General features: G+C 40.1%; 1 protein-coding gene across 1 annotated transcript in view; it reads right to left on the bottom strand.

The window, feature by feature from the left end:
* macrod2 (mono-ADP ribosylhydrolase 2) overlaps positions 1-24,956 on the bottom strand; it is a 365,664-nt gene that overhangs the window by 62,422 nt on the left and 278,286 nt on the right. The window contains exon 8 of the mRNA XM_063875359.1: positions 20,438-20,511. Coding sequence (XP_063731429.1) covers positions 20,438-20,511 — 74 coding nt within the window. The remainder of the gene's footprint in view (positions 1-20,437; positions 20,512-24,956) is intronic.

The following is a 24,956-nucleotide window of genomic DNA, read 5'->3' as shown; positions in this document are numbered from 1 at the left end:
GGCAAATGGAAAGGCTCAGCCTCACTGCTGTGACTCACCAAAGGCCATTTTTACACCTCGACACCTTGGCCTGATGAGACAAACCATGCATGATAATCACGCTTGACTCAACAAGCCGCCGCAGAGCCACTGTGAAGTAAGCGCTGTTTCCGTGTGCATGTTGGTACTAACTATTGATGTGTCAGTCATTACTCAATTCCCATTTAGCTGGCGACTGACATCATTGACCCTTGAAATAGGCATAGCAATAACAAACTGGGTGGCGACGGTATTAATAAAGTATGAAAAAGGCAGCGTTTCAATCTAATTATTAATCTAATACATTAGATGTGATCACATTCAGGCTCTTCAGCGATGAGGAAATCATCTCCCCTTAGACTTAGCGCTGATAATTACAATAACATTAACCTTTGCCATGTTAATTCTACGACCTCATCGCAATTCATTTCAGGTCAGAGACCTCCTAAAACATTTCTTTACACTAGTTTCGCAGATAGGTGGAAACACTGATGCGGTGTGGACAGAAATCAAGCTGTTACAAGCACACCGTGTTTCTTTAAATTGAAAGAACAGTGCTTACAGTATAAGCTTCCTGCAAAAGTATATTTTTAGGAGTGAGAGTAAGAGAAGGGAGTGACAACAAGAATTTGTTGTGGTGGAGTACACAGAGCATAGCTTAGTGTTGTCGAAAAGATTCTTAATGTCATCACAGAATTGTTTGATAATGTAAATGAGCCCTATCCTCTTCTGAGATTTCAGAACAAGACTCATCATTTAGCGAAACCTGGTTACACACAATACCATGAGGGCCGCAAAAGGTATAGAAAAACGCTTTATGTCTCAGTAGGGTCCTTGTCTGCAAGGCTTACATTGCAGCCTTTTTTCACTGCTTCCGGCGATGGCTTCGTGCTAAATACGGCCCAAATGTGAACAAACATGGGATACTTTGGAGCTTGTTGAAAAAAACCTTTAAAGACAACATTAGTAAATAGAGAGACTTCCGCCGCTCACATATACAATGGAACTAGGCAGGGGTTTTCACCCATGTAGTAAGGACAGGTTTCCAGCACATAATGGCAAGGAAAAATGACTCATAAATCCATTGTCTCATACTTAATGACTGCCTTATCCGTGCTCATGTGATATGTGTATGCTTGTAATGATGTGTGTGTTGTGAATAGACAAGATTTGAAATGAGAACCAAACACGTTCTCTCCTACCAAACACGCAATCTCAAATGGGCTGCAATAATAGCTACCTGAAATAAATATGGATAAAGCATATCGTAAACACTTGAGGCAAGACACACAGATATAAGAATTATGTGCACACACACACACACACACACACACACACACACACACACACACACACACACACACACACACACACACACACACACACACACACACACACACACACACACACACACACACACACACACACACACACACACACACACACACACACACACACACACACACACACACACACACACACACTATATTGGACTGTGAACACTGGAGGGGTTTCAAAGGTTCCTGGTTTCTGTTCCCTAGGCTGTATTATTAGATCATGAGCAGGAAAATCAATTACTGTTCTCTTCATATCAATATAGTCTTTCGTACAATATGAACGTATCAAATTGAAGTTTTAAAATATCTAAAATGGCCTCCTTACATTTCTATGATGACAGTCCCCCATCCACATGTTGGTCAGTATAGAATGTGGAGGCTGAACACCAGGCTGTGGCTTCAAGAGGTGTATGAAAAGGCGATGTGTTTTGTAAGATATAGCCAGTGTTTCAAAGCTGTAGCATGGCAACTGTGTCCTTAGACATTAGGCAGGCAGAATAAACCTGGTGTGAAACAGTGGGTAAAAGATGCACTCGTGAAAATAATCAATCACACTCGGAATTGACAGAACCGCATGATTTGGAATGTGTGGTTATTACTTGCCAATCCCACTTGGCTGCTTGGTGGGCTTTGTTCATTCTTCAGTGCACATCACAATCTTGCGTCTCTAAACCAATGATGTGAGTTATGCTACCAGCCAAAGATACAATTTGTGTCTATTACCAAATTTGAATTTGAGCATGGATATACAAGTATTTAAAAGATAGCTAAAGTTGATATTGCAGCTCCTATTGTTAAAAGTTTTACAAGCATTCAGAATATATTCATACATTTTTATTAGACAAACTATGAAATAGTTATTTAATGCTGTTTTGATATTAACCACTTTTTCCATAGAACAGCCCTACACATCTGTAGAATTTGTTGAACTTGGGTTCATTCATATACTGTATTTGCACAATAGAGCAAAACACATACTTGACACTAATAATATTTACAATGATGGAGTTGAAAAACCCACAGAAACTGACGATAAAACAACTGATTGAATGTTTAAAGGAACACTACTTAACATGTAAATGGACAATACAAAATAGAATATTAACATTTGCAATTTAAATTATGTCATAATTAGTGCTTATGATTGTTTGATCTCCTGACCATAACATAATGGACTTTGAAGGAATTTGTGTGTATGGGCATGTGTACATTGCATTACTTAAAAATTAAAACAAATGCATCTTTGGATGGTAAGATTTGATATGCATATAGCACAAATTGCCCTCTGACGTTCCTGATTTGCATCTAGATAGCTTTAATTATGAATAAAAGTCAGGTTACTGGATTGGATGGGATAGTGGAGAATCGATTGGGGAGCGTGAATAATGACAGAAGGCACGGCACCACTTCTTATCAAAGCTCGAAAACCATATCAATCTCAATGTGTGGCACAGCAAATAAGCACTCAGTTGCCTCGCATGCTGGAACATTTGTAGCAATTTAATGGCTCTGTCAAATGCAGATGATCCGAGATAATGTTTGAATCTACAAATAAATTATCCTATGTAATGTGGTCTCAAGTCATTTTACTCACGAGGAAAAGAGGTGCTTATGTCAAACAGAAGCCAGGAGTTGGCACCACATCTCAAAAAGTAAGAGGGGAACATATGGTTCACACATCTTTGACACTAAGAGTTTTTTAATGGATGTTTTGCATCCAAGGAAGAACACTAGATGTGGATGACTGTTCCAACAGTTCTACAAAGTTCATGTTGCAAAGGATGTCCTTCTTATTCATTAGCTTCATAAATGCGCTACTCTATTAATATGCTATAAAAAACAGCTGATTGCTGTTATTAACTGGTAAATTAACACACTGTAATGACTATGTTTTCATCAAGTCAAATCTATTAGTCCTGATAACAGCGAAAAAAAGGTTCTTTAGAACATATTTAAATATATTTACTAAATATAGGACTTTAACACAGGTGACAGACTAATTTAAGCCATTTCTGGTGGATGAAACACTTGGTCTACATTTGAACAGTTCATGGCCATGCCACAAGTAAACAAATATACAATTAAAGGCATGGGTATACAGTGAAGGCCACATAGTGTGCATCCATGCATATTTGCAGTTAATAAAATAGCTGCTGAACATTCATGAGGTGAGAACAACTGCTTTCATCACAGAGGCTGCTTCATCTTTCTCTGTGTGACCTGACAAAAACCCACAGCTTTTATTTTATAAAGCACCTCTTTCATTATTGAGCCATAAAACCACACATTGTGTGTCCTAGCCCTCGCTGACAAGACAGTGTGCATCATCTAAAGTGTTTTGAAGTTTGCCGTACTTATCTATTGAAATCAGACGAGGGAATCAAACATGTTGAATGCACATCTAAAACCATAAAGAAAAAATCCCTAACAAATGTCTGCTGAGACAAAAGCTGCATGAGAGAAGTAAAGAATGTGTTTAGCTTTTTACTGCAGGCTGTGCGGTTGGAGTGCCATCACATCAGAACAGGAGGCTGAAAATGACTACTGTGAGTGAGTGTTTGTTGTCATCAAACAAAACATTGAAAGTTAGCACTAAACAACTAATCCCGTAAACAAATTGCCTACATCATCAACATTGATAGCACAGGAATGCTTTTTCCTGTTCATAATCTGTCAACCAGTAACAGCAGCCAATCCTTTCCATGTCTGTCCTTGGGTATTATTATTATTCTTACAGCCTCCGTTCTGTTATATCTATACAGTGTGACACCATTGTTATACAGTTAAGGGCAGTGTTGCATTGAAGACTACATTCAGCTGGAGTCTGTCTTTGTTCGACTGTCTTACAGTCATGTCTTTTACACTCAGACAGACCATCCACTAATGCCTTCCTAGCACTGACAACCCTCCAGTGGCGACACTGTAATGATGCAAACAGCTTGACATACAGTAGAGACTCTGTGGCCCTGGCTCCACTCGCAGGGCAGAGGCAGAGTTTCCTAACACAGTTTTTTATTTTTCAGTCCTGGCTGCAGGCTTTTTGACCTCCCAAAAGCCACTTTGGGGAATTTTGTGAGCCTTTTTACTCCATTTCTAACTGGGCTGTGGCACCATCACCGGGGCCTGATTGTGCTTTGATTGTTTCCAACCCACTTCATGAGCCCATGGTGTGTCTGCTGGCCCTGGTGGACTGAATCAGGACATAATGGGTTCATTAAAAATCGCCAAGACTGCTGGCATTGGGAGGAATGATTAGTGAGATGTGGCTCACCAAGATTAAAAGCCTTTTCCACCCCACTGCCATTTTCCTTTCAATTTGGCAAATCACTTAATTGAAATTCTTTTAATTTTCTTTTTAATTTTCTCCTCAAACCCCTCCTGGAATTACAACTCCAAGATGAACGGTCGACTAAAGTATGACTGTGATAGGGTTTTTATTACTCTTAAGTCATCCAGTGGGTCATCAATAAACCCTTTTGTGAGACCATTATTAGTGAACTATGAAACTGTTTTAACAAATACAGTGTTTTGTCTCAAATATTAGCCTTTGATACCCTTATCAGCCAATTATTATATTTCTAAACATAAAAATACTGTGATGCGCCAAAACATTGTAATGTTACGGTTTCCCTCCTTGCTATAAAGTCAACATTGAAGGAAAACAAATTAAAAAGTAAATTTACAAACGATTTAATTAGAGAGAAACATCCCCTGCTGATCCAAAGACCCATTACTAAATCCAAGGGCACAGGGTGAAGCATTAATCTCCACTAGTTGCACACTCATAATACACCATGAAATCCTTACATCAAACACGTGAAGAACCTGCTAAGCGCAAGATTTCATGGAGGCAGGAACTCGGAAATTGGAGGTTGGCTGCTGCCAGTCAAAATGAGTGTGAGGGCTTTGTAGTGTGATACCCTGTCAAGAGTGTGCATCCTCTGTGGTTTGTTGCATGGGCCTTCAGAGAAGCTGCACAGAGGATGAGAGACATAAATAAGTCTGCTCTGTCAAAAAAAAAACACCACAAAGCTGTCAGATGATTCAGCCCTCCCAGGCCTACAATATTAGCCCAGCATGCAGCCGGAAAAAGCAATATGCTAGTTTGCTATTTGCAGTTTCCTGCTGTAATGCATGTGAAAGCACATATACAGGGGCATACTGTACTGTACATGCAGGCACAGGCTTTGTTAACTCCATTAAGAAATCATCTCCCTGCTAAAGCCAGGCCATAAGCTGCCAATGAGCCCCCTGTCACCTAGACAACAGTATGCCTGGAGTCTATAGGTGATGATGTGACAGGCTGGATTTGGTTATGGTCCAACCTCTGGCTGGCTGAGGAAGAGAGAGAGGATGAATGGGGTCTTATCAGGTCGTGTTGAGAGATCTCAAAAGGGCAAAAAAGCTCAAAGCCTTCCTGAGATCTCTCCCAATCTGTCAGTCAGACGAGGATGAAAAGTGCCTAAGCTGAAGCTACCCAGTGCTCATCTTTAATGTCATTCAGCTGGTCTTGACAGTGACAGACACAGAGTGGGTAATTATTTTGCATTGTAATTTTTTTTTTTTTACAAGGCTTGTGTAAATAGTTTCTCTGCAGTCTGGAGCCAGCGTCGCATAAACAGTGTGCTATGAAAACATCTGAGGGATACGAGACGCAAAGAGGATGTGTCAGAGATGGAGAGAAGAGCCCCTCTAAACACTGTGTTTGGAGAGTGAAGCGAGCTCAAGTGTACTCCGTGTCTTATGAAGGTCATGGCTCAGACAGTCTGTCTATCTTCATTACAACCCGTCTTGTTTTATGATATACGCGACAACATCTCAGACCCAGAGATTGGCTGTGAGCGTGGGAGCCGCGCTGTCAGCATATTTAATACCTGTTATGAATTGAAATACAGCATAGGTTTTTTCTCAGCCCTCCTGCCATTAGCAAATTCTCATACGGTATGTAGCTGTTAACGAATATTCCAAATTGGAATATACATTTTAATTTTAAATGTAATTCAGATATGAAGTTAGTATTTGAATGCGCCACATGACGGTAGTCACACGTCACCTTAACATTAAAAATAAAATGTAATGTTAGGGCAAGTTAGGGAAATAACTTTAAAACGACGGTAAGGTTGAAAGAGAACTCGGCCTCCCAAACGGTGAAACTGTTTGTCCTAAACAACAAAGAAGTGCAGATACCCTTTTGCTATGTCATGTCAATAAACTATAATGTACAAGACAAGAGGACTAACCACTAAAAGGGGCCCTGCATGTAAATGGTGTGCAAAGGCCAGAGCCTCAAAATTCCTTACTTGCCTGAAGCGCCTCAAATTTAGTGCTTTGTTTACCTCAGAAACATCAATACATAACATTCACGCTTCTATTGGCTAGCGCTCCAACACATTGTACACGTGATAGGCTAAGGGGCGGGACATCTGTCAGTGGTTTACAAATCAGAACAGAGCTGGCCAGCCAACCAACCATAGCCGAATAGGTGCTGCAGCAAAGGTAGTGTGAGAAAGATTGAGTTCTATTTTAACAATCAAAAAGCACGTCAAAATGTTACAGTAGAGGAAGAAAATACAACAATTAAACCTGAAAGGAACATTATAGGGCCCCTTTCAAAGATAAAAAGAAAACATATTTTTTTACACACAAGAACATACAGTACAAACACGAGTAGGAAGCTTTCAGCTCACTGGCGATCGGCGCATCAGACAAATGTTCAGCTTAAATCTGTGCACCAGATAGGAATATACTATACTATACTAATTTGATACTATGTGCTTTTTTAAGCTGGAATATTGTTTATGTGGCCAATTTTGAAAGAACAGTATTAAAAAGCCAATAAACCGGGATGCTCCCAATCAGCAGGTGTCGACAGGGATCTTCATTACACTTCAATAGCAATGTTAGACATGGGCATATGGCTGATTACTCTCCTCTACACTGATGGTAGTCACATTATAATGCAGCATTGATAACTACTGGTATTGCTGTATTAGCATACCAGCTTGACAATAGGTTTTTACCTGCTGATTGCGGGTGCTACAGGCACTTTAGATGAATAAATAATTTCAGTTCTCCATATCAGTATGATTATCAGTGTATCCAAGATAACTCATTATCCCATTTGGCTCAGTGGGATCCATTTATTTCAACCGCCTCTGTTCAATATGATGAACCTGTTTCATCTAAAGCATTTTTTTTTAATAAGGCCGACCCTGTTTCCCAACAAGCCAACAATTCACAGCACAACAATGATATCTGGATATTTAATATGCTTCATTACTCCTTTGACTACTATTAAAAAAGTCTTGAAATCCTCAGCATGTTTTTATTTACAAAGTTAGGATCATAATAAAAACATTACAATCACAATGTGCAATACATACAAAGGGTCTTCAGGAAATCTGATTGGATGCATGTTAATGAATACACATTCAAACATCATCTGAAAAGGTGTTGATTTCTCAGATTTTAAGGGCCTTTTTTATCTCTTTAACACAGCTAGGGGGAATTAATCTCATTTACATTTCATTTTGACATTTCCAAACTTTGAAACAGTTGGATAAAAATATGTCCAGATTTCATTCATGGCCCCAAGCATCAAGGAAAGGGCAATCGACATCTAACTTGCAAAATGAACTTTCAGGGTTTCACGAGACAAATATGTAACAGAAAACTCTGCCGTGAAAGTGTGGAGAAATCCTTTAGCCAGACAGACATGGGAAATAGTCAATAGTTCCCAATGGAGAATGGATGTCTGCAGTATAACCTCATTCCTTGAGAAAATCTTGTCTGTTCAGTTTGAGGTTTGCCCACTTCAAATGAGAAAGCGGAATTACTGCATCAAAGGCAGAAAATCATACCAGATTTGCCAGAATACTTTGGCTTTGTATCTTTCAGATTCGATTTGATGTCCATCAAAGCTTTTATGAAAAACTCTATCTGTGGTGTTCACATTACAGAGTGAGAGTGCTTTTTATCCCATAACTGTGAACAAATATAATCCAATGACTTCATAAAGGGGGCTACATTTTCATTTTAGCACTCAGGAGGGATTGTTAACAGTGACTTAAAAATAAGAACAAATATCATTGATTTGTTCAGTGGAAACAGGCTGGTACTGGAAATCAGATTTATATTGTCTAAGCTTATAAGAGGAATGTTGAGGGTGTATACAGATGTTTTTGTATAATGTCTTCATTGGGCAAGCCTTTGATAAGCACACAGTGTTTATAGTCTTTACCCACTTTACCATTTGCTCAGCCAAAAGAAAATCATAATAGCAGAGGACAGGTAAACCGGGGGGAGGGGGCCTGTTTTGGCCGTGTTGGTTGAAAAGGGATCCACTGGTGTACCTTCAAAGTTCGAAATGTAAATAATAACGCAGTGATCCGGGCAGGGAGAACACAGGAGTGTACTAGAGACCACTCGACAGCACGACAGCTTCATAACGGCTTCTATTGAATACAAATAGGAAACGCAGAGAGTACAGAGGGATCGGAGAGGCGGGACGTAGCAACAGCTTCCTTTAATATGTCTTGGATGAAGAGGAAGAAACTTTTGTCAGCCTCTTACATGAGAAAGAGGAATTGAGGCAGTTAAAGATCGAAAAACCTTGAGCTCTGCACTGCAGTGTGGCTGTAGCAAGAAATCAGGTGAGTGTAGAGATCTATGTCGGCCAGGCTGTTTATCGGTTTGAAATTGAAATACAGTTTATGGCCCCATTTAAATATTTCACACTGAAATATAGGCTTAACAATAAATACGCACTATACTGTAGGTATGGCTCACAGCCACTTAAAAAACATTGAGGCCAGCAGCTCCACACTCTTGAATCTATTTCTGACTGAAGTAATGCTCAAATTTGGTTAGGTTCGCTAGGATTAAGCTCCATAGAGGGAGATCCAGCAATATGGAATCCACTAGTGCAAACAACTGAAATAAACAGCATTACAGAGGAGCAGAGAGGCAATATCAGAGATTGCCTTGAGAGAGTGTAATGGAAAAGGACTTGTTCTGTCACAGCCTTTCATGGTGATAGAATGCCACATGCTCCCTTCTGACAGTGTGATATTGGCTTGGTACAAGCTTGATGAATGCATCAGCCATAAGTCAGACAAACCCCTGCCCTTCCTGGAACAGCACCTTCTAAGATGTTTATGTTTGCTTATAGAGACAGACATTCTGTAATAGGAATGGGACCATTGTCTGAAATAGGTTTATGGAAAGCAGGCAGGCCCAATTCCAATCCCAGCCATTATTTTAAATGGAATGTTATTACATTTTAAGGTTAGATGCATTACTGCTTAGAAAATAAGACGTGGGGGTGACTTTGCGGCACCCCCTCGTAACTTCCTGGTGGATGTGGCAGAAGGTGAAGGGAAGGGAAGAAGAGGCAGGATGGTGGCTGAGAGGATGAAGGGCGACCTTTCCCCGGGCAGGTGATGACCCATGCCAGACCACCTGGCTTCCTGCCAGGGTCAAGCAATTAATGCTGCCCTCCTTTGATTACTTCAGACAGCCTGGGCATACAGCAGGACAGCAGATAGTGTCTGGTCTGGGAACGTTGCACAAGGCGAAGAGGAGACAGCTATGACGAAGATTCAGGTTTGGGTCACATTGTTAACATACACAGCCGTTATAAACATCAGAAAGAGTAAGCCGCTTTGCTTAATCATTTTCGCATTTGCATAGTAATGCGGAGTAAACACACTTGGTTGTCTCTATGCCTCGTCTCTCCCGTCTACAGCTTTACCAACATGTGCAGTTATTACCATTCAGAGATTAAAAGCGTCTAAAACTTTTTACACAGCAGGTGAGATGCCTGTGTTTTTCCTTTTTTCAATAATTAAGCCCTCTGACTAAGAGGATACCGAGGAGAGATATTAAACACTAAAGCATCAACTGCCCAAATTCTCGCTCTACAGCCCTATCACAGCGATTGCTTTCTGTTCTGTCCATAACCCTTCTCTACCATGGAGCCAACCCTCAGTGCCCAGCCTTATTTCCGAAGTCCTGTTGAGTTACAACGTGTACCACTCCTACTGTGCTAGCCTTACTCACTGTGTCCCACAGAGACAAATGCCCTTGTCAATCAGCATGGCTAAAATCATTTGTCAGTAAAGGTATCAGTCAAACAATGCCATCATTTAACAAGTAAGAGAGGCAAAGGTTGCGAGCGATAGTCTTGCTTACATCTGGCAATAATCACACCTGGTAATGATGCACACTGACCCACAGCTTTAGACATCTCTCTTCCTGCAGCTCAATAGAAGGCTCTTTTAGAAAAGGCAAACAACATGGGGTATTAGCTTTTCAGAACTCAGCATGACACGGCAGCTTCAACCTTTAACACAACTTTGAAGAGCATTTACATCCATTTATGGTTCACTGAATCAATCCGGCTTCACTGGAAATATGAGCATCTTCATCTCCACTTTAAAAGCTTTCAGTACAGTGGTGGTTCTTACAAATACATGTTTAATTGCTTGTCACATGGTGTAATGTAGAGCACACAGAATATCTAAGGAAAGGCAAGTAACTAATTGAATAGGCAAAATGTTTCTGTGTTTTTAATTCTGTTCCATTTTTTTTCTTGAGGCAAAAAATAAACAAATTAAAGGGGATATGTGTCACAGGACATATGCAAACACTAGAGCCTTTTTAACTGTGCCAGCCCTTACTTCTGAATACAACCTTGGGGAAAAAAGTGCCCTGATCAAGTAATTTATGCTTAGAAATAAAACATTGACTTTCAAATGCACTACTGCCTGAAGCCAGGCTTTGAGGCTGATTTGATCCCCCTTTGAGATGGTGAGAGATACGGCCCATTCCCCCTAATCACATGCCAGAGGCCGTGCAATCACACAGCAACAGCTAAAGTAATCACCGCGGTGGTCTCCACCCTTCCTCCCTGAACCGAGACTCAACCCCTTCTACATCTGTAGCACTGGGAAGTCCTGCATATGTGCTCCCCATACAGAAACACTGTAGCCTGCGGCACTGTAGGCCAATATTCACACTGTAAGCAAGTTTGTTGATGAGGTGGCCGCTAATGACCTTCTGTTAATGGTGAAAAAGAGGCAGCCGCTGCATAACGTCAACCACATGCAGAGACAAATGTTTGAACAGGTAACTTGAGCATTTTGCTTCTGCCACAGTGAAGCCTTTCAATATGTTACACTACTTTTACCCATAGTCTGCCAAAATGGAGGATGTAACCAATTTTCACCATTACATTTGAGATATTTATTACAGTAACCGACTGCTGCAGCAACAAAGCTTGTTGACCAAACTTCAGAGTCCAGTTTTTCTGGTCACTTATCTGTACATTATATGGACTTCGGATCTAGGAATTAAGTTACTTAATATGTAAAAGCAAACTAATAGTGTTATGTGTATGTGGCATTGTGACTTTTTAGACTTGGCACTTGTTTCAGATTAAATCAAATGTTAGGGAAACTATACAAACTGTATATTCTTGTAACTGTTCGTATTCACTTCACAAATAAGTATGTTTCCTTTTGCAGTACAGCTCAATAAGCAAACCAAGGTTATTTGTTTGTCCCAGAACTTTATGGCTTAATATCGGCACTAGTGAGTGAGAGGACGGTGGAGTGGTCATAATGTGTCTCATCCACTATCTGTTCCTGCAGGCCAGAGATATACAACATAATTAATGGCTATGATGAGTTTTCTCGTGACAAAACAGCAGAGGGTTTTTTTTTTTGTGTTGCCCGAACTTGCGTCAGTCGTAATGTTCTGAATTTACAAGAGTATGCACTAAACAGTCCACAACAAACAACACACCTCCAGAATAAAGGTCTCTGTGTTTCAGCATGGAGTACTGCACTGTAAAATTGCGTTCAAAAATAAGGAATGAACTGGAGTTTTATGAGCCTCCTGTCCTTTTTTGAACCAACACTCGACCCGCTCCTGCTTTATCACGGTGTGCCAGCCTACCGCTATCTGTGCTACGCTAAATCAATTAGCATGTCATTAAGATAGCTTGTTCCAGCAAAGTAAGCTTGGAGGTGGGACTACAGTTTCTGCACCGACAGAGGGAGCTGAACTCAGAGGGCATCATATCTCACTGCCCATGTGTTGGAGTGCAGTAAGCTCCGTTTGTTGGTGGGCTCAGTGCAAGCCTACTAGAGCACCTGTATGTGGAAGAGATCAGTCCCTAACAATTTAACATTGATGTCTTTCTCACCCTTGAAAAATACATTTTCAATTGTCCTGAGGACTAACAATGTCAGATTATCACAAGAACAGTATTTGTGCAATAACTACAAAAGAAAGGTTTCACATCAATTGTTCTTTAACTTTGTTTATCGTGTGTTTTGCCGCAAATGCTTTACACTAAAAATACAAGAGTAGGGAGAGTAAATAACACAAATATTTAAACTAAAGTATAGTTAAAAGGCAACCATATGAACAGATAAGTCCTACATCTGCCCACACTATAGTATCATGTGTGTATAATTCACATATAATCACATATTTAAGATTTTTTAAATGATGTTCAATTTCAATAGCGCTATATTGCGATGATATGTCGTACCCATTAGGATAAATTATGCATATCTGATATTTCTTGTGATTTTAGTACTGTTAGAACTGAAGGAGAAAGATTAAGTCAATTCTATGAGAACAGTTTCTTGTATTGACTTCCTTTCATTTTAGTCGAGACAGAACATTAGCAGATGATTCGATATTCACCCCCTCAGAACAGAAGACTCAAAGTCACCTCACATCAGACAATACGGTGTTCATTCTGCAATTACCAGGAGTAAAGCAACACCTTGGTGTTTGGAAAAGATAGAGAGATGATAGGCTTAATCCCCATTCGTGCTGAGAGGATTTCTTTCTGAAGGCAATCAAACCACTCAGATAAACATTGAAAATACTGTAGCGTTTGCTGCTTGTGATAAACTTTTCTTTATCTTTGACAGCAGGAGCGCCTAATCAAAACTGCATTTCCGTCCTCAGATAACACAAAGTGCTAAAAGTGAAACATTTATGAAAATAACTTCCACTAGTGTCAGTTCAGAAATTGGATCCATATCATTTTTAATCTATTTAAACACTGAAACTAGTAGTTTTTAACTACACCAACTTCAGGTCAGGGGATTAAAAGAGAACACATCCAACTATCCAGAGTCAGCGAGATAATAAAATCTTCAGATCATAAAAACCATAAAATCCCAATTCTACTGCCTTAGGCCAAATGGCTGCCACTAATGTATTAGACTACATGGCATGCATTAACACTGGTGCCAAAAAAGTAATTATCTGACAGAGAAAACTAATACGGCATTCAAACACACTCTTTCCAAAGCATTTCTAGAGAAAAGTCTACCGTTGTTTGACAGAGAGGCTGAGGAGAGAATACAGTTATCTCAGGTCACACTGTGTCTCCATCAGAGACAGTACAGTATGTGTGTTTAGTCATGCTCTCAGCTACTGATCTGGTCATATCTCCCTGATGCTCTCAGCCACAGAAAATGATTCAAAGGGGCGAGACACTGACTTCAAAAGCCCAGTGCTGCCTTTGAACACCATGCCAGTTTGCACAAACCATCAGCGGCACATCGGCCTCCTCGAGGCATGCACACAGAAATGTGTGCCTGGTTCAGCTGCAGATGCGACAATTGGCAAAGTCTCTTCATTGGAAACTAGACAATAAAAACACCATGAAGTAAAGTACAGCCCACTTAGTGTAAGCTTCTACGTGCTAGCTTTGGATTCACAAAGTATTTTTCTAATTGGTTTTTCATTGCTCTGTGCTTGACTGGGGTACAGTATCTACCACTGTACAGGATGGTAATATTTAAATATATTATCATTTAAACCAAGATAAAGCAATGATTGTTTTTGATAGATGTTATTATTTTATTTGTTACAATGAAATTCAATACATTTTCAAAATAACAAAGGAAGGGATTCAGATATTTTGTCTAACTGTGTAAGAACCTCAAGCCAGAAACACAAGTGGGTTTTTCACATATCTTTCAAGCCTGCTACATCAGGAGAGGTATTGTTGAATACTTTGAAAATAATCCCTTTTATTTCAGTGATAATGATGCTCCGATTTGACTCAGAAGAGGTTATCACTTTAATATGCATTGTTATGTTTCAGCCTTTTAGAACCAGAAGATGTGGGGCTTTGGCTCTGTATTTTCTTTGTGTTCAAGGCAATTCATCATCATTTTAACCAACATGTATAGAGGGTAATAAACAGGCACATGGAGAACATTTACATGTCGATAACTGTCTGCTTACCACGCCTGTTTGATAAATCTGGTCACAATACTCAAAAATGTAATTCACATTTTGCAAAGGTGAAGCGCACAATATAGCCACGATAACGGAAACCATCCATCGTATTCAGCTGAATGACAATGAATGCCTCATGTTATAGCTCCATCTTCCATAACCGAGACAACTTTTCAAACTGATATCTATTCACACAGAAAAACACATTCATACAAAACACACACCATACTGCATTTATTCCTAATAGTCACTCAACATTTGTCACAAATCTCCGTTAAGTCTGCACCCCTGCCTTGAGATGGCATTCATTATCGGATGTCTTAAATGACAAATGCTACGAAGGTAAACAGATCATTCACAGAACAGGGAAAGGGATGTAAACACCTGTTTTGGGAGCATCCTCGGCACAGTGGTGTGCTTAAAACCCAAACCCAAACCAGAGTGATGTTGAAAGGTGAAATCTCTACACATCAATTCTGTCCTGAGCAGCACAGCGCAGCAGAGCTTATTACAGACTCCCTATCTGTCTCTAGTGTTCAGAAAGTGTCAGTATTGCTGGGCTTATGGGACCTCGAAAAGCTTCATTAAAAAGCTTGGCCATCCAAAGCACATCCGTAGCAGCCAAATAAAATGTCAGACCACGTTTTTCAACTGCAGATTACACCTATGTAAGGCTGAATTAAAGAACATTTGATCAGAAAATGGGAAATAAACCAAAGCCAGATGAGCGGAGGGGTGTGTGAGCTGAGCAGGAGGAAACTGCTCCAATCACACGAGAACTGCAAAAGGTGCCCACATATTCTATTTCATTTATTTCAGTGGAGGACACAGGGAAGCACAGTCTGGCCTCCCTTATTCTTTCATCTATTGGGATCTGAAGAATCATTCTTGCTCTAAAGTCATTGTAGATTAAAGGATCTGCTCTCCTTGACCACAGTGGTGCTGTTTTTTCTATCACAATGGAAGTCCAGACGCTTTTAAGAGTGAATTTCAGGCTGGCATTGGGGCCCTTTGTTTGCTGATGAGTGCATCAGGGATACTGTGCGCCTGCTTCAGAGATAAACTCACTGCAAATCAATCTCAGTGTCCTCCTTTTTCCCCCATCTTGTTCTGTTGTGCACACACACAGTGAATGTACACACAGTCCTCTGTGATTAGATTTAACAGTGTCCTGAGACCTCAGACCCACATGTGTGAACATTTCAATCAGTGAACATTTAAAGAACAATTGTTAGTGAACTATTCTGTAGCTTTGGATAGGTATTGGAATAAATACTCCCACCTTTAGCTCAAATGAAAGCAATTTTGTACTGCACTACAGATTTCAAAAAGCATTAAAAATACTAAAATAATGTTTAAGGGGTATTTTGATTAAAACTATAAATAATGTTGTATTTGTAATGTAAAGCTAGGGTAGCTTGGGATTTCAAGAACATTTTTATATAACCTATATAATAGATAATCATTTAACTGTTTATTACAAGTTACTATTCTGAATTTACAAATGAAATGGTGAGTTGAGTACCAAGTACAAGCCTTGTACATGTAGTAAGTAGAATTATAAAGTAGCCGGAAATGGAAATACTTGAGTAAAGTTGAAGGAATGTACTTGATTACTTTCCAACCCTGTGAATGACTAACATGGAAACACAGGAAAAGCTGGGTTGGATTTGGGGGCCAGAACCTGTACTCTACCATCCCAGTGTGTTAGATCCTCAGCCAGTCCATTGTACTAAAATTCAGCCACAATTGCGCAGTATCTTCTCCAAAGCAGAGCGCTTATCATGGCCCTGAAATTACTCGTCTCTGCGGACGCCCACAATACAGGCTCCTCGGGGCCGAGAGCAGAGCTGGAGGTGAGTGCGCGGAGCAATCTAGGCCTATTGTTCCATGCATGATAAACTGGGCTTCAAACCTCTCATTCTCCCTCTATCTTTGGAAAACCGGTTGCAATCTGTACTATATGAGCCACTGTAGCAATGCTGAACTTCTGGAAGCCTTTTGATAGAGGAGCGCACAATATGTCATGTCTTTCACAGCCTTTGAAGAGAGATTGAGAAAACAATGTGTACAACAACCTGCTCTATATTGTGCAGTACATTAAAGGCTTCTATTCGCCCTGTGTTTAATGACTGTAAGCTCTTTGTAAAACATGCAGTTGGCTCATAATTTTGACACGAAGCCTGAAACAGAATCATGTCAGTTATCAATCATGTTGACACTGGGTTGGTCAATCGAATAAATGCTGTGGTGATGAATTGCTGTTCTAAACATATCAGACAAAGCACGTGGTATTCATGTTAACATTGAATGTGCAATAAAACACTGTTAAAAACAACATGCTGCAACTTTAGGCACTATTACATTGTAATAGCTATTTATTTGAATTCTACTTAAATATTAGAATCTTATTTTCTGGCTGGTAAAAATTGAACAGCGATAATAACTTGGGAAAAAAATCTGTTTCAGGATGCGCTAAGAGTAACTACGCACTAAGCGACTGTGAATTAATTTAAAATCGAAGAGGAAGACCTCCTGCTTCAGTGCATGTTGTTCCTACAGTTTGATTGGAAGACTTTCCGATGTAATACTGCTGTGCTTCTGGGTAAAATGTTTCACTTTATTCTCTCTGATCTTGTTAAAAGCTTACTTTCTCTTGGTATAGCTAGAGTGGAGGATCCACTGCTTGTGCTTGCTGAGCTTTGCCAAACAGTGTTCAGGGAAGCCTCTGTAGACGTCTACCCTTCTCCATGAATTGTAATATTTTCACTTGAAATACCTACACCACAGATAGCTGTCAGTCAATGCATCTCTTATGTGCGGCAGTGCAGCCTCCGTACGGCTAGAAGCAATCCTTGATGTGAAACCACACAACAAAAAAAGTCGTCTTTTCACATTAGCTGGTTATTTACAGTGAGCAATAAGCTACATAAAACCTTCTTTACACAAGAATATTGATGTATTCCCCACAGAAAAGTTACAGAAACCATCAGGCATTGAACAAGTGTCGCTTACATAGCACATCGACTGCAAAGTTATCCTGCAGCTCACAGTCATTGGGCTGAAAACATCCATAACACCAGCTGAGGGTTGCTGTAGCACATCAAGCTGTGAGCTTTATAAAACACCTCAATCCACAGTGACAGACTTAACCAGGGTCACTGTAAAAAGAAATGACCCCTGAAGGTTACCATCACTCTCTGACTCAAAAACTGATGTATGCTCTGCACAAACAGCCTCCTGTACAAAATGACATCATCAAAAACTGTTAAAGCTCCCCACTTATGCAAAATGCACTTTCTAATGTCTTTTACATAAATATGTGACCCCGGTGTGTCAGAAAATACAGCCCTCTCTCTTTTCCTCCTTGACCACATCTCTAAAAACAGGGGTACAAACGAGCTGATCCAGATTTGCTTTCCTTATAACGTAGTAAGGAAAATGTGGGCTGGTTTTATATTAACTCCTAGCAACATCCCGCCCACGTGACAACTCCCAACCGTTCCAACCTATCGTCCCCCATACAGTATACAGTCGGCGAGCTGAATCCCCTCCGCAGCACCTCTGTGTGTCTGTGTGTTCAGCAGGATGTCTGCAGGAGGGACTTAGTGTAAAGTTGTTATATATATATATATTTATATATATATATTTATATATATATATATATATATAAATATATATATATATATATATATATATAAATATATATATATATATATATATATAAATATATATATATATATATATATATATATATATAAATATATATATATATATATATAACGCATATAATGGCACTGTTCTAGTGGTAAACACGGGAGAAAGAACAGGCCATAGCTGTATCAGAAAGAATGCGCCACATGTTTGGAAGTAATATGGTCTGAGTTTACATTAGCAAGCATCGCTAACACACAGAGCTAACACTGTACTGGAGAGAGTATGTGTACTATAAAAGGTCATGTCCTTCTAGTAAACCCAGAGGGGGAAAAACGTTTGAGGTCTATGTTTCAGAAATAATGCTTGATGTGGTTTGGAACATAATATGGAATTTAATCATGGCAGCATTTATCTGAGTATCCTCGGTAGAAACCACTCTTCACAGAGATCTGCATGAAGCTCCAAAGGGGCGTGGCCAGCTTCAGCTCAGCTCAAATTCAAAGCGACAGTCACAGAATCAGCACTCTTGGAACAGGGCTGACATAGAGGGGTATGAGGCATGCTACTATGGGTGATCTGTTTTGTATTTTGAGCAAAACACTTCACAGACATGTTTTGTATAGATGTTGTCCTACAAAATATTGTTCAAATACCACTAAACCAGGACGAGTAGGGTCCCCCCCTCCCCCCCTTTCTTTCTTTCAATTACTCTTTATTTACTTTTTTATTTTTTATTTTTATTTTTCCATTGTTTTTATTTGATTTCCTTTACTTCTTTATAGACTGATATATTTCGTTATCCTTGTACATTGAATTATATCATATGTAATGGCACTTTTCCTATATACTTGGTGTGACAAATATATTGAACAATTACTCTTATTAAATCTGAACTCGAGGGGACAGCTGGGATTGCTGGGGAGGGTTGATTGGGTGGGATTGGGAGGGATGGGCAAGGGAAATTGGAATTCAGCTGGACATTGCAGCCATTTTATGTTTGTGTACATTTCTGACCAATGTGTGCTGCTAACAAAGTGCAATATAACTTGAAAATTCAAATAAAAATTGTTAAAAGAAAAAAAAATATTGTTCAAATATACCATGATTGGGGACCTTTAATGTAAGTAATTCAAGGTGATGAAAACCCCTTTTTAATTGTGAATGTTATTCACTTGATAATGCTCTGTAAATGCCTTGTGTAAATACCTCATAAGTGCTTGTATTGAAATTCGTATTGGCTATAATTTGGTCCTGATAACAGCATCACATGGAGTAGCACCTGGTTAATTAGTGCTGACTTGTTACAATACAGTCACATCTAAAGGTTTAAGCACCCAGGGTGCACAAAATATGAGACAATTTTAAAGGCTTCAGAGTTATCCTTGATCATTAGGTGTAGCCTGACATCAAGGCCAAAGATATCACAATAAAGAAGTAGTTTTGTAAGGCACACACGTTAGAGTTTTCTCACTGCCTGGATTATAAAACAGTAATGTTGGCTTTTCTGAGGTAAAGTGCTAATGGTGGCACGAAGCTCAAATCTTCAGCACAATTTGCTTTGAATTCAAAATGTCCACATAATGATAACTAGTATACGCTACCCACCTAATAACTCAAACTGAAATTATTATCTGTTCTGTTGATTATAGTATTACCCGTGTTTTACTTAAGATTACTTTGTTTATGCATTTTTTCTACCAAGTTAAATGTGATGGTACAATGGATCAGACCATGAATCATGGTATTTCTAAATTATACTAGAGACTAGATAAGCCTTCATTCCTTGGAAGGCATCACTATGATTCATCTACAAAACCAATTTCAGATTATTTGATCTGATGAGTAGATGTTCTCCTGGGTTTAATCTCCCAAGCATATACCAATTAAACAGTCAACAGACCATTTAAGGCCTGATTAGTCTCAGACTAGCTTTTAATTTGATATGCAGCCAGACCACAAACTAAATGGCTGATCAAGTGGCGCAGGTGGGTGAGATGTCTGTATGATATGGGATGCATAATAATTAGTGTTCTGTGTTTCTGCTGTGGTCCAAACATCTCCACTCACAGCAAATCAGCAAAAAGCATTCCCTGCAAAGCATAGGTGGCCTGAGATTGACAGCTATTTTTTTTGAACATGCATTACTCTACCTTATCAGAGTTCTCTTCGATCCAGCTCTTTACTGTTTTCAGAGCGATGTCAGCTGCAGGTTCATTCGGAAAGCCTATAGGAGAGAAAAACTATGTCAATACCAGTAGTATCCAACATGCAGATGCAAGAGGTAGACAAAAACAGACAGGCGAACAGACCCGATATCTCCACAGGTAACAGTATTTCCACTGAATCAATGGAAAGAAGTACAAGCTGCTAGATGAGACCAGTTGAACAGTGATGGGTAAACACACACAGACTCATACCTGGGTGAAAAAGTGTAGACACAAACTATAAATATATTCATCACACCCTCACTAATTACCACCTCAGGTACAATTGATTTTTTTTGTATTTAGGTGGACAATTACACATGTATGTGTGATCATTCACACATACATGTTAGCAGTTTGCCAGATGGAACATATAGCAAACCTTTGGCTAAAAAGCAATGTGGCTTACTACTGCATTAATCACGACAGTTGTTCATGCTGAGAAGGGCCTTGAACTGTTGACACAATATATCGATCCAAACACACATTACAATTGGATTAATTTTTAATAAGGCCAACAGAGGGAGGAATCAGCTGGATGCTGATCTCAAGATCATTTCACTGAAGAGAACTTCCCAAGAGCCAGCACTTAAAGTGAGCTATTGACTATAAAAGCCCTCATTCAGCCTTGCTACAGCTTGAGAGTATATAAGCCATTACTAAAAGCACTGACAATCTTCTACTCTGTCACCGAGTAGTGTTTCAGTTGTCTTAATTTTCAAGTAATTATTGTTGAGTTCCTTCTTCTAGGCCTTACACTGAACTTGCTGAAAGCATTTATCTCTGAAGCGTGCACAGATCCATCGAGCTATAGTTTGAAGTTGCCTCGCAGCTACAACCTTTACACTGCCTGCCCTATGCAAAGATGAGCCCAGAAGCCAACAAACAAACATGGCCCATTATTTTTTAGTCCTGACTCCAAATTGACCTGGCTCATGATTTAAAATGCACTCTCCACTATATTCTCGCCTCTGAACTCCATAAGAGACCAAAGGTTGCAGCAGGCACTGTCTTCCTCTAACGACAGAGTTCAAGACCTCAATTTCAACCCACATCAACTGATACAAGCGCCATGCCACAGTTGTTGCCTGTTGGTTATTGCATGGGTCACATTCTCAAATACTTTTCTTTTCCTGGGTCAATGACATGACTTTAACATTCTATGACCTATGAAACAGGCTTACAACTGCTGCGACGACCCCTACCCTTTAAATAGGATGAAAAGAAAATGAAAAGTCACAAAGATCAAGCCTTACATTTCCTGATTTCTTTCATCTCCCACCCAGACCCCCCGCTATCAAAGCCTCTCAATAACTTTTCTGTAAATGCGTTGAATCCACTGCCTTGACAGTCAAGATATACAGTACGAAGCTTTACTCCCACCAACCTCACCTATCTACCATTGATGTGTCTCTCTTTCTGTTTTTCTTCTCCTCCCCCTTCTCAGCCTGACAGGAGTGGTTGGGTTAGACGGGCTGAAGTGCTGCCAAGCTCTGGCTGAGATGCTGTTAAAGCCCTGTGTGGAGCAGGATGTGAGGTGCATACCAGCGAGCAGTGACAGCCAGTCTGCTCCTATGGCTCTGTTAGGCAGTGTCTGCAGACAGTGCGTGGCCCGTTCATGGCTCCTGCCCTTCAAAAGCTGCCCCCAGAGCTGTGTGCTCAGAACCTAATCCAGCATGCCAAATCAGTTTGCAGGTCACCTGACTCCTCTTGTCTCCCCAAACACACTTAACCTTTACAGCGATATCACTTTGTCTGATGATGTTTCCTTTTTCAAAATCCGTTTCCACACGTATGCAGGTGTACCAACACTCCAACTCACACGTGAAGTATCATAGGCAAACAGATGTGCGGAAGACGTGCAAGCTGAGAAATATAGATCCACAGAGATAGGACCAGCTGTTTAGGAAGAGCACACACAAAGGGAGAGGTGTTGGGAAGTAAGACATACACAAATGGAATAGATGAGCACATTTTTTAAAGAATTCGGGACCCGTCTTTGTGCTCTTACTGTGCCAACTTAAGTGCGCTGAAAGCAGGCTTTAGACATGATATTAGGACATTCTGGTCTAACTGGTCACAAGCAGGGGGTGGAATGCGTTGAGTCCATTTAATCTATTCAGTGTGGAGTTTCTACAAATGCTCTATTGATTTGAGAGTCATTCCTATTAATCATAGCAGAGCTGAACGGAGAGGGAGAGAGGTGAAAAGAGGTGAACTATAGAACCAGTGAAGAAGATAACAGGAAAGTAGGATGATAAACAAACGTTGGAAAAGAGATGACATAAAGAGATCTAGATGGAAAGCTGGAAAAAGGGGTCAGTGCAGCTCGGGGCATTCTGCCAGAGGAACTCTGCTCGTCTTGAGCATCAATGGCCCAAGGTCAACAGCAGCCGTTTGAGTCCGTCGGCGGCTCTCCCTCATCATTTGTCTCCTTCACAGCATCCACTACCCTTACCTCTCCTCTCTGTGCCACTTTGTCCATGTCAGCTTGGCCAACTATGTTTATATGTGTAAAAACAGCTACAACAAAAAACCCTCGAACGCCACTTCCATCACCTCTCTTGGCTACAGGAGTCTTAGTTGGAAATGCAAAATTCACTATCAGGAAAACTTAGGATTGAGTGGGCTGGTTCTTTTTCATGCTCAAGTACACACAAAATGAAAAAGTCCAGTGTTTTACTTCTACATCTGCCCCCTCAACCCCTCCTCCTCATTCTCTTTTGCTCCATTTGCTGTGCGGAGGGTTCAGTGAAGGCTAATCTGTCAGAAGGTGGAGAGCTGGCGTCAGGCGCAGTGGTGGTGGACCCTCCAGGGTCCCTGCTCTGCTTGGTTCGCCTCTCTTCTATGCTGGGAATATGGCCGGCTCAGGGAGATTTGTCTTAGTGAAGCGCACTGGTGGGATATGTGCAGCGCAGTGCCGCTGATGAGGACTCAGGTGGTGCACTGTTATTTCTGCTGAAGGTTCCTCTACTTCATCACTGGACAGAGTGCAGCATCCAGACAGAGAGGGGAACAGGGACTATGGCACATGCCATGTGGACAAAGGGTTACAGTGGAACAGTGGGCTCACATGACATTTGCATAGTACATCCAGTGATGTTGACTGATAAGGTAGTTAAATGTTCAGTGAACACAACACATTTAGTGAGCATGGGGAATTTAGTAAGATAAAGACCAAATCTGACCGCAAGGTAGGTATTTTCATTTAGTGTTCTTCACCTCATTTCATCTTTTGAAATTAAAAAGCATGATCAAATTCTATGAGAACGATGACTCGGTTTCATTTCCTTTTAAATGAAAGGTACATTTTTATCCGTGTCGCTGCATCAGCCCAGTGAGTTAAGCGGGAGAGCAGTTTCAACTTAAAACAGAATTCAAATATTTTATTCCTATGATCTTGGGCATGTAGAACCTTTGTTAATATGAAAAAAAGAGAGCCGACTCTAATCTCTGATGCAACCAAGAGACAGAATTTCTTGCCCCTCTCGTATGCATATGTAAAACACTTTTATGAAGCAAGAACCTAGGTGACTTTTGAGGAACGTTGTTTTATCTGTCTCGTACAAAACTAGAAACCAGAGGAAAGCAACTGATATTGAAGTTAAAAGGTAGAACAATAATCGCAGTTACTTAATTCATAATGAAACAGCTCCTGTTTAACATCACATACAGCTCTGACTTAATTAGGACCAGGTTACATAATATAATTGTGAGTTCTGCCTTTTGCAGGGATTTATTGCTTTAACAACTAGCAAGCCCATTGCTCTCTCTTTTGTCAGTATGCAACATTAACATATCCTACATTCACGGAGTTAACTTTCACAACAAACCTGTGTAGCTTAGGTGTTTTGCTCTGGTGAGAAGGAGTGAGAAGAAGCTGCATCCCCTGATAAAACGAGTGGAGCCAAGTCAACAAGTTGAATTCACGTCTGTGTAATGATTCATCCCCATACTTTGTTTGCAAATATATGGGTAGGCTCAGCATAGTGCAGACCACACCAGTTTTGTTTTTCCTGAGTGAGCTTATATTGTGAAGAGGATTCCACAACATGCTGCTATTTTAGGGCTTTAGCATTTCTACTGTTCTTGTTTTTATATTTTCTTTTTAGCACATGGCACTTTTTTGTACAGCAACAAAGTACAGCTTTTCTCCCCTTGAGGCAAGAATTGTACGGTTGCTCCCACTTTGCTGTCCCTCAGCTTCTGTCGGTCAAGTTCACATTTCCACACTCGTCATTCATTTTGATGAGCTGTCCACCTTAAAGCAGCAAGTAGCCCCAGGCTGGGTTTGTCTGGCACTAGTAAAATCCTCATAGGTGTCGATATGACACACTGTAAACATAGGAAATAAAAAAGGGCACCAACAAAGTCATGAAATGTGAATGTGTATCTGATGTTGAAAGGTATTAAAAGTGTTATAGCATTTACTTTTACCTTTGTCGATTAGGACATCTTTAAAATA

Source organism: Eleginops maclovinus, chromosome 22, assembly GCF_036324505.1.
Source record: "Eleginops maclovinus isolate JMC-PN-2008 ecotype Puerto Natales chromosome 22, JC_Emac_rtc_rv5, whole genome shotgun sequence".
NCBI lineage: Eukaryota > Metazoa > Chordata > Actinopteri > Perciformes > Eleginopidae > Eleginops > Eleginops maclovinus.
The sequence above is the reverse complement of the archived record's forward strand: the minus strand, read 5'-3'. Positions and strand labels throughout refer to the sequence as shown.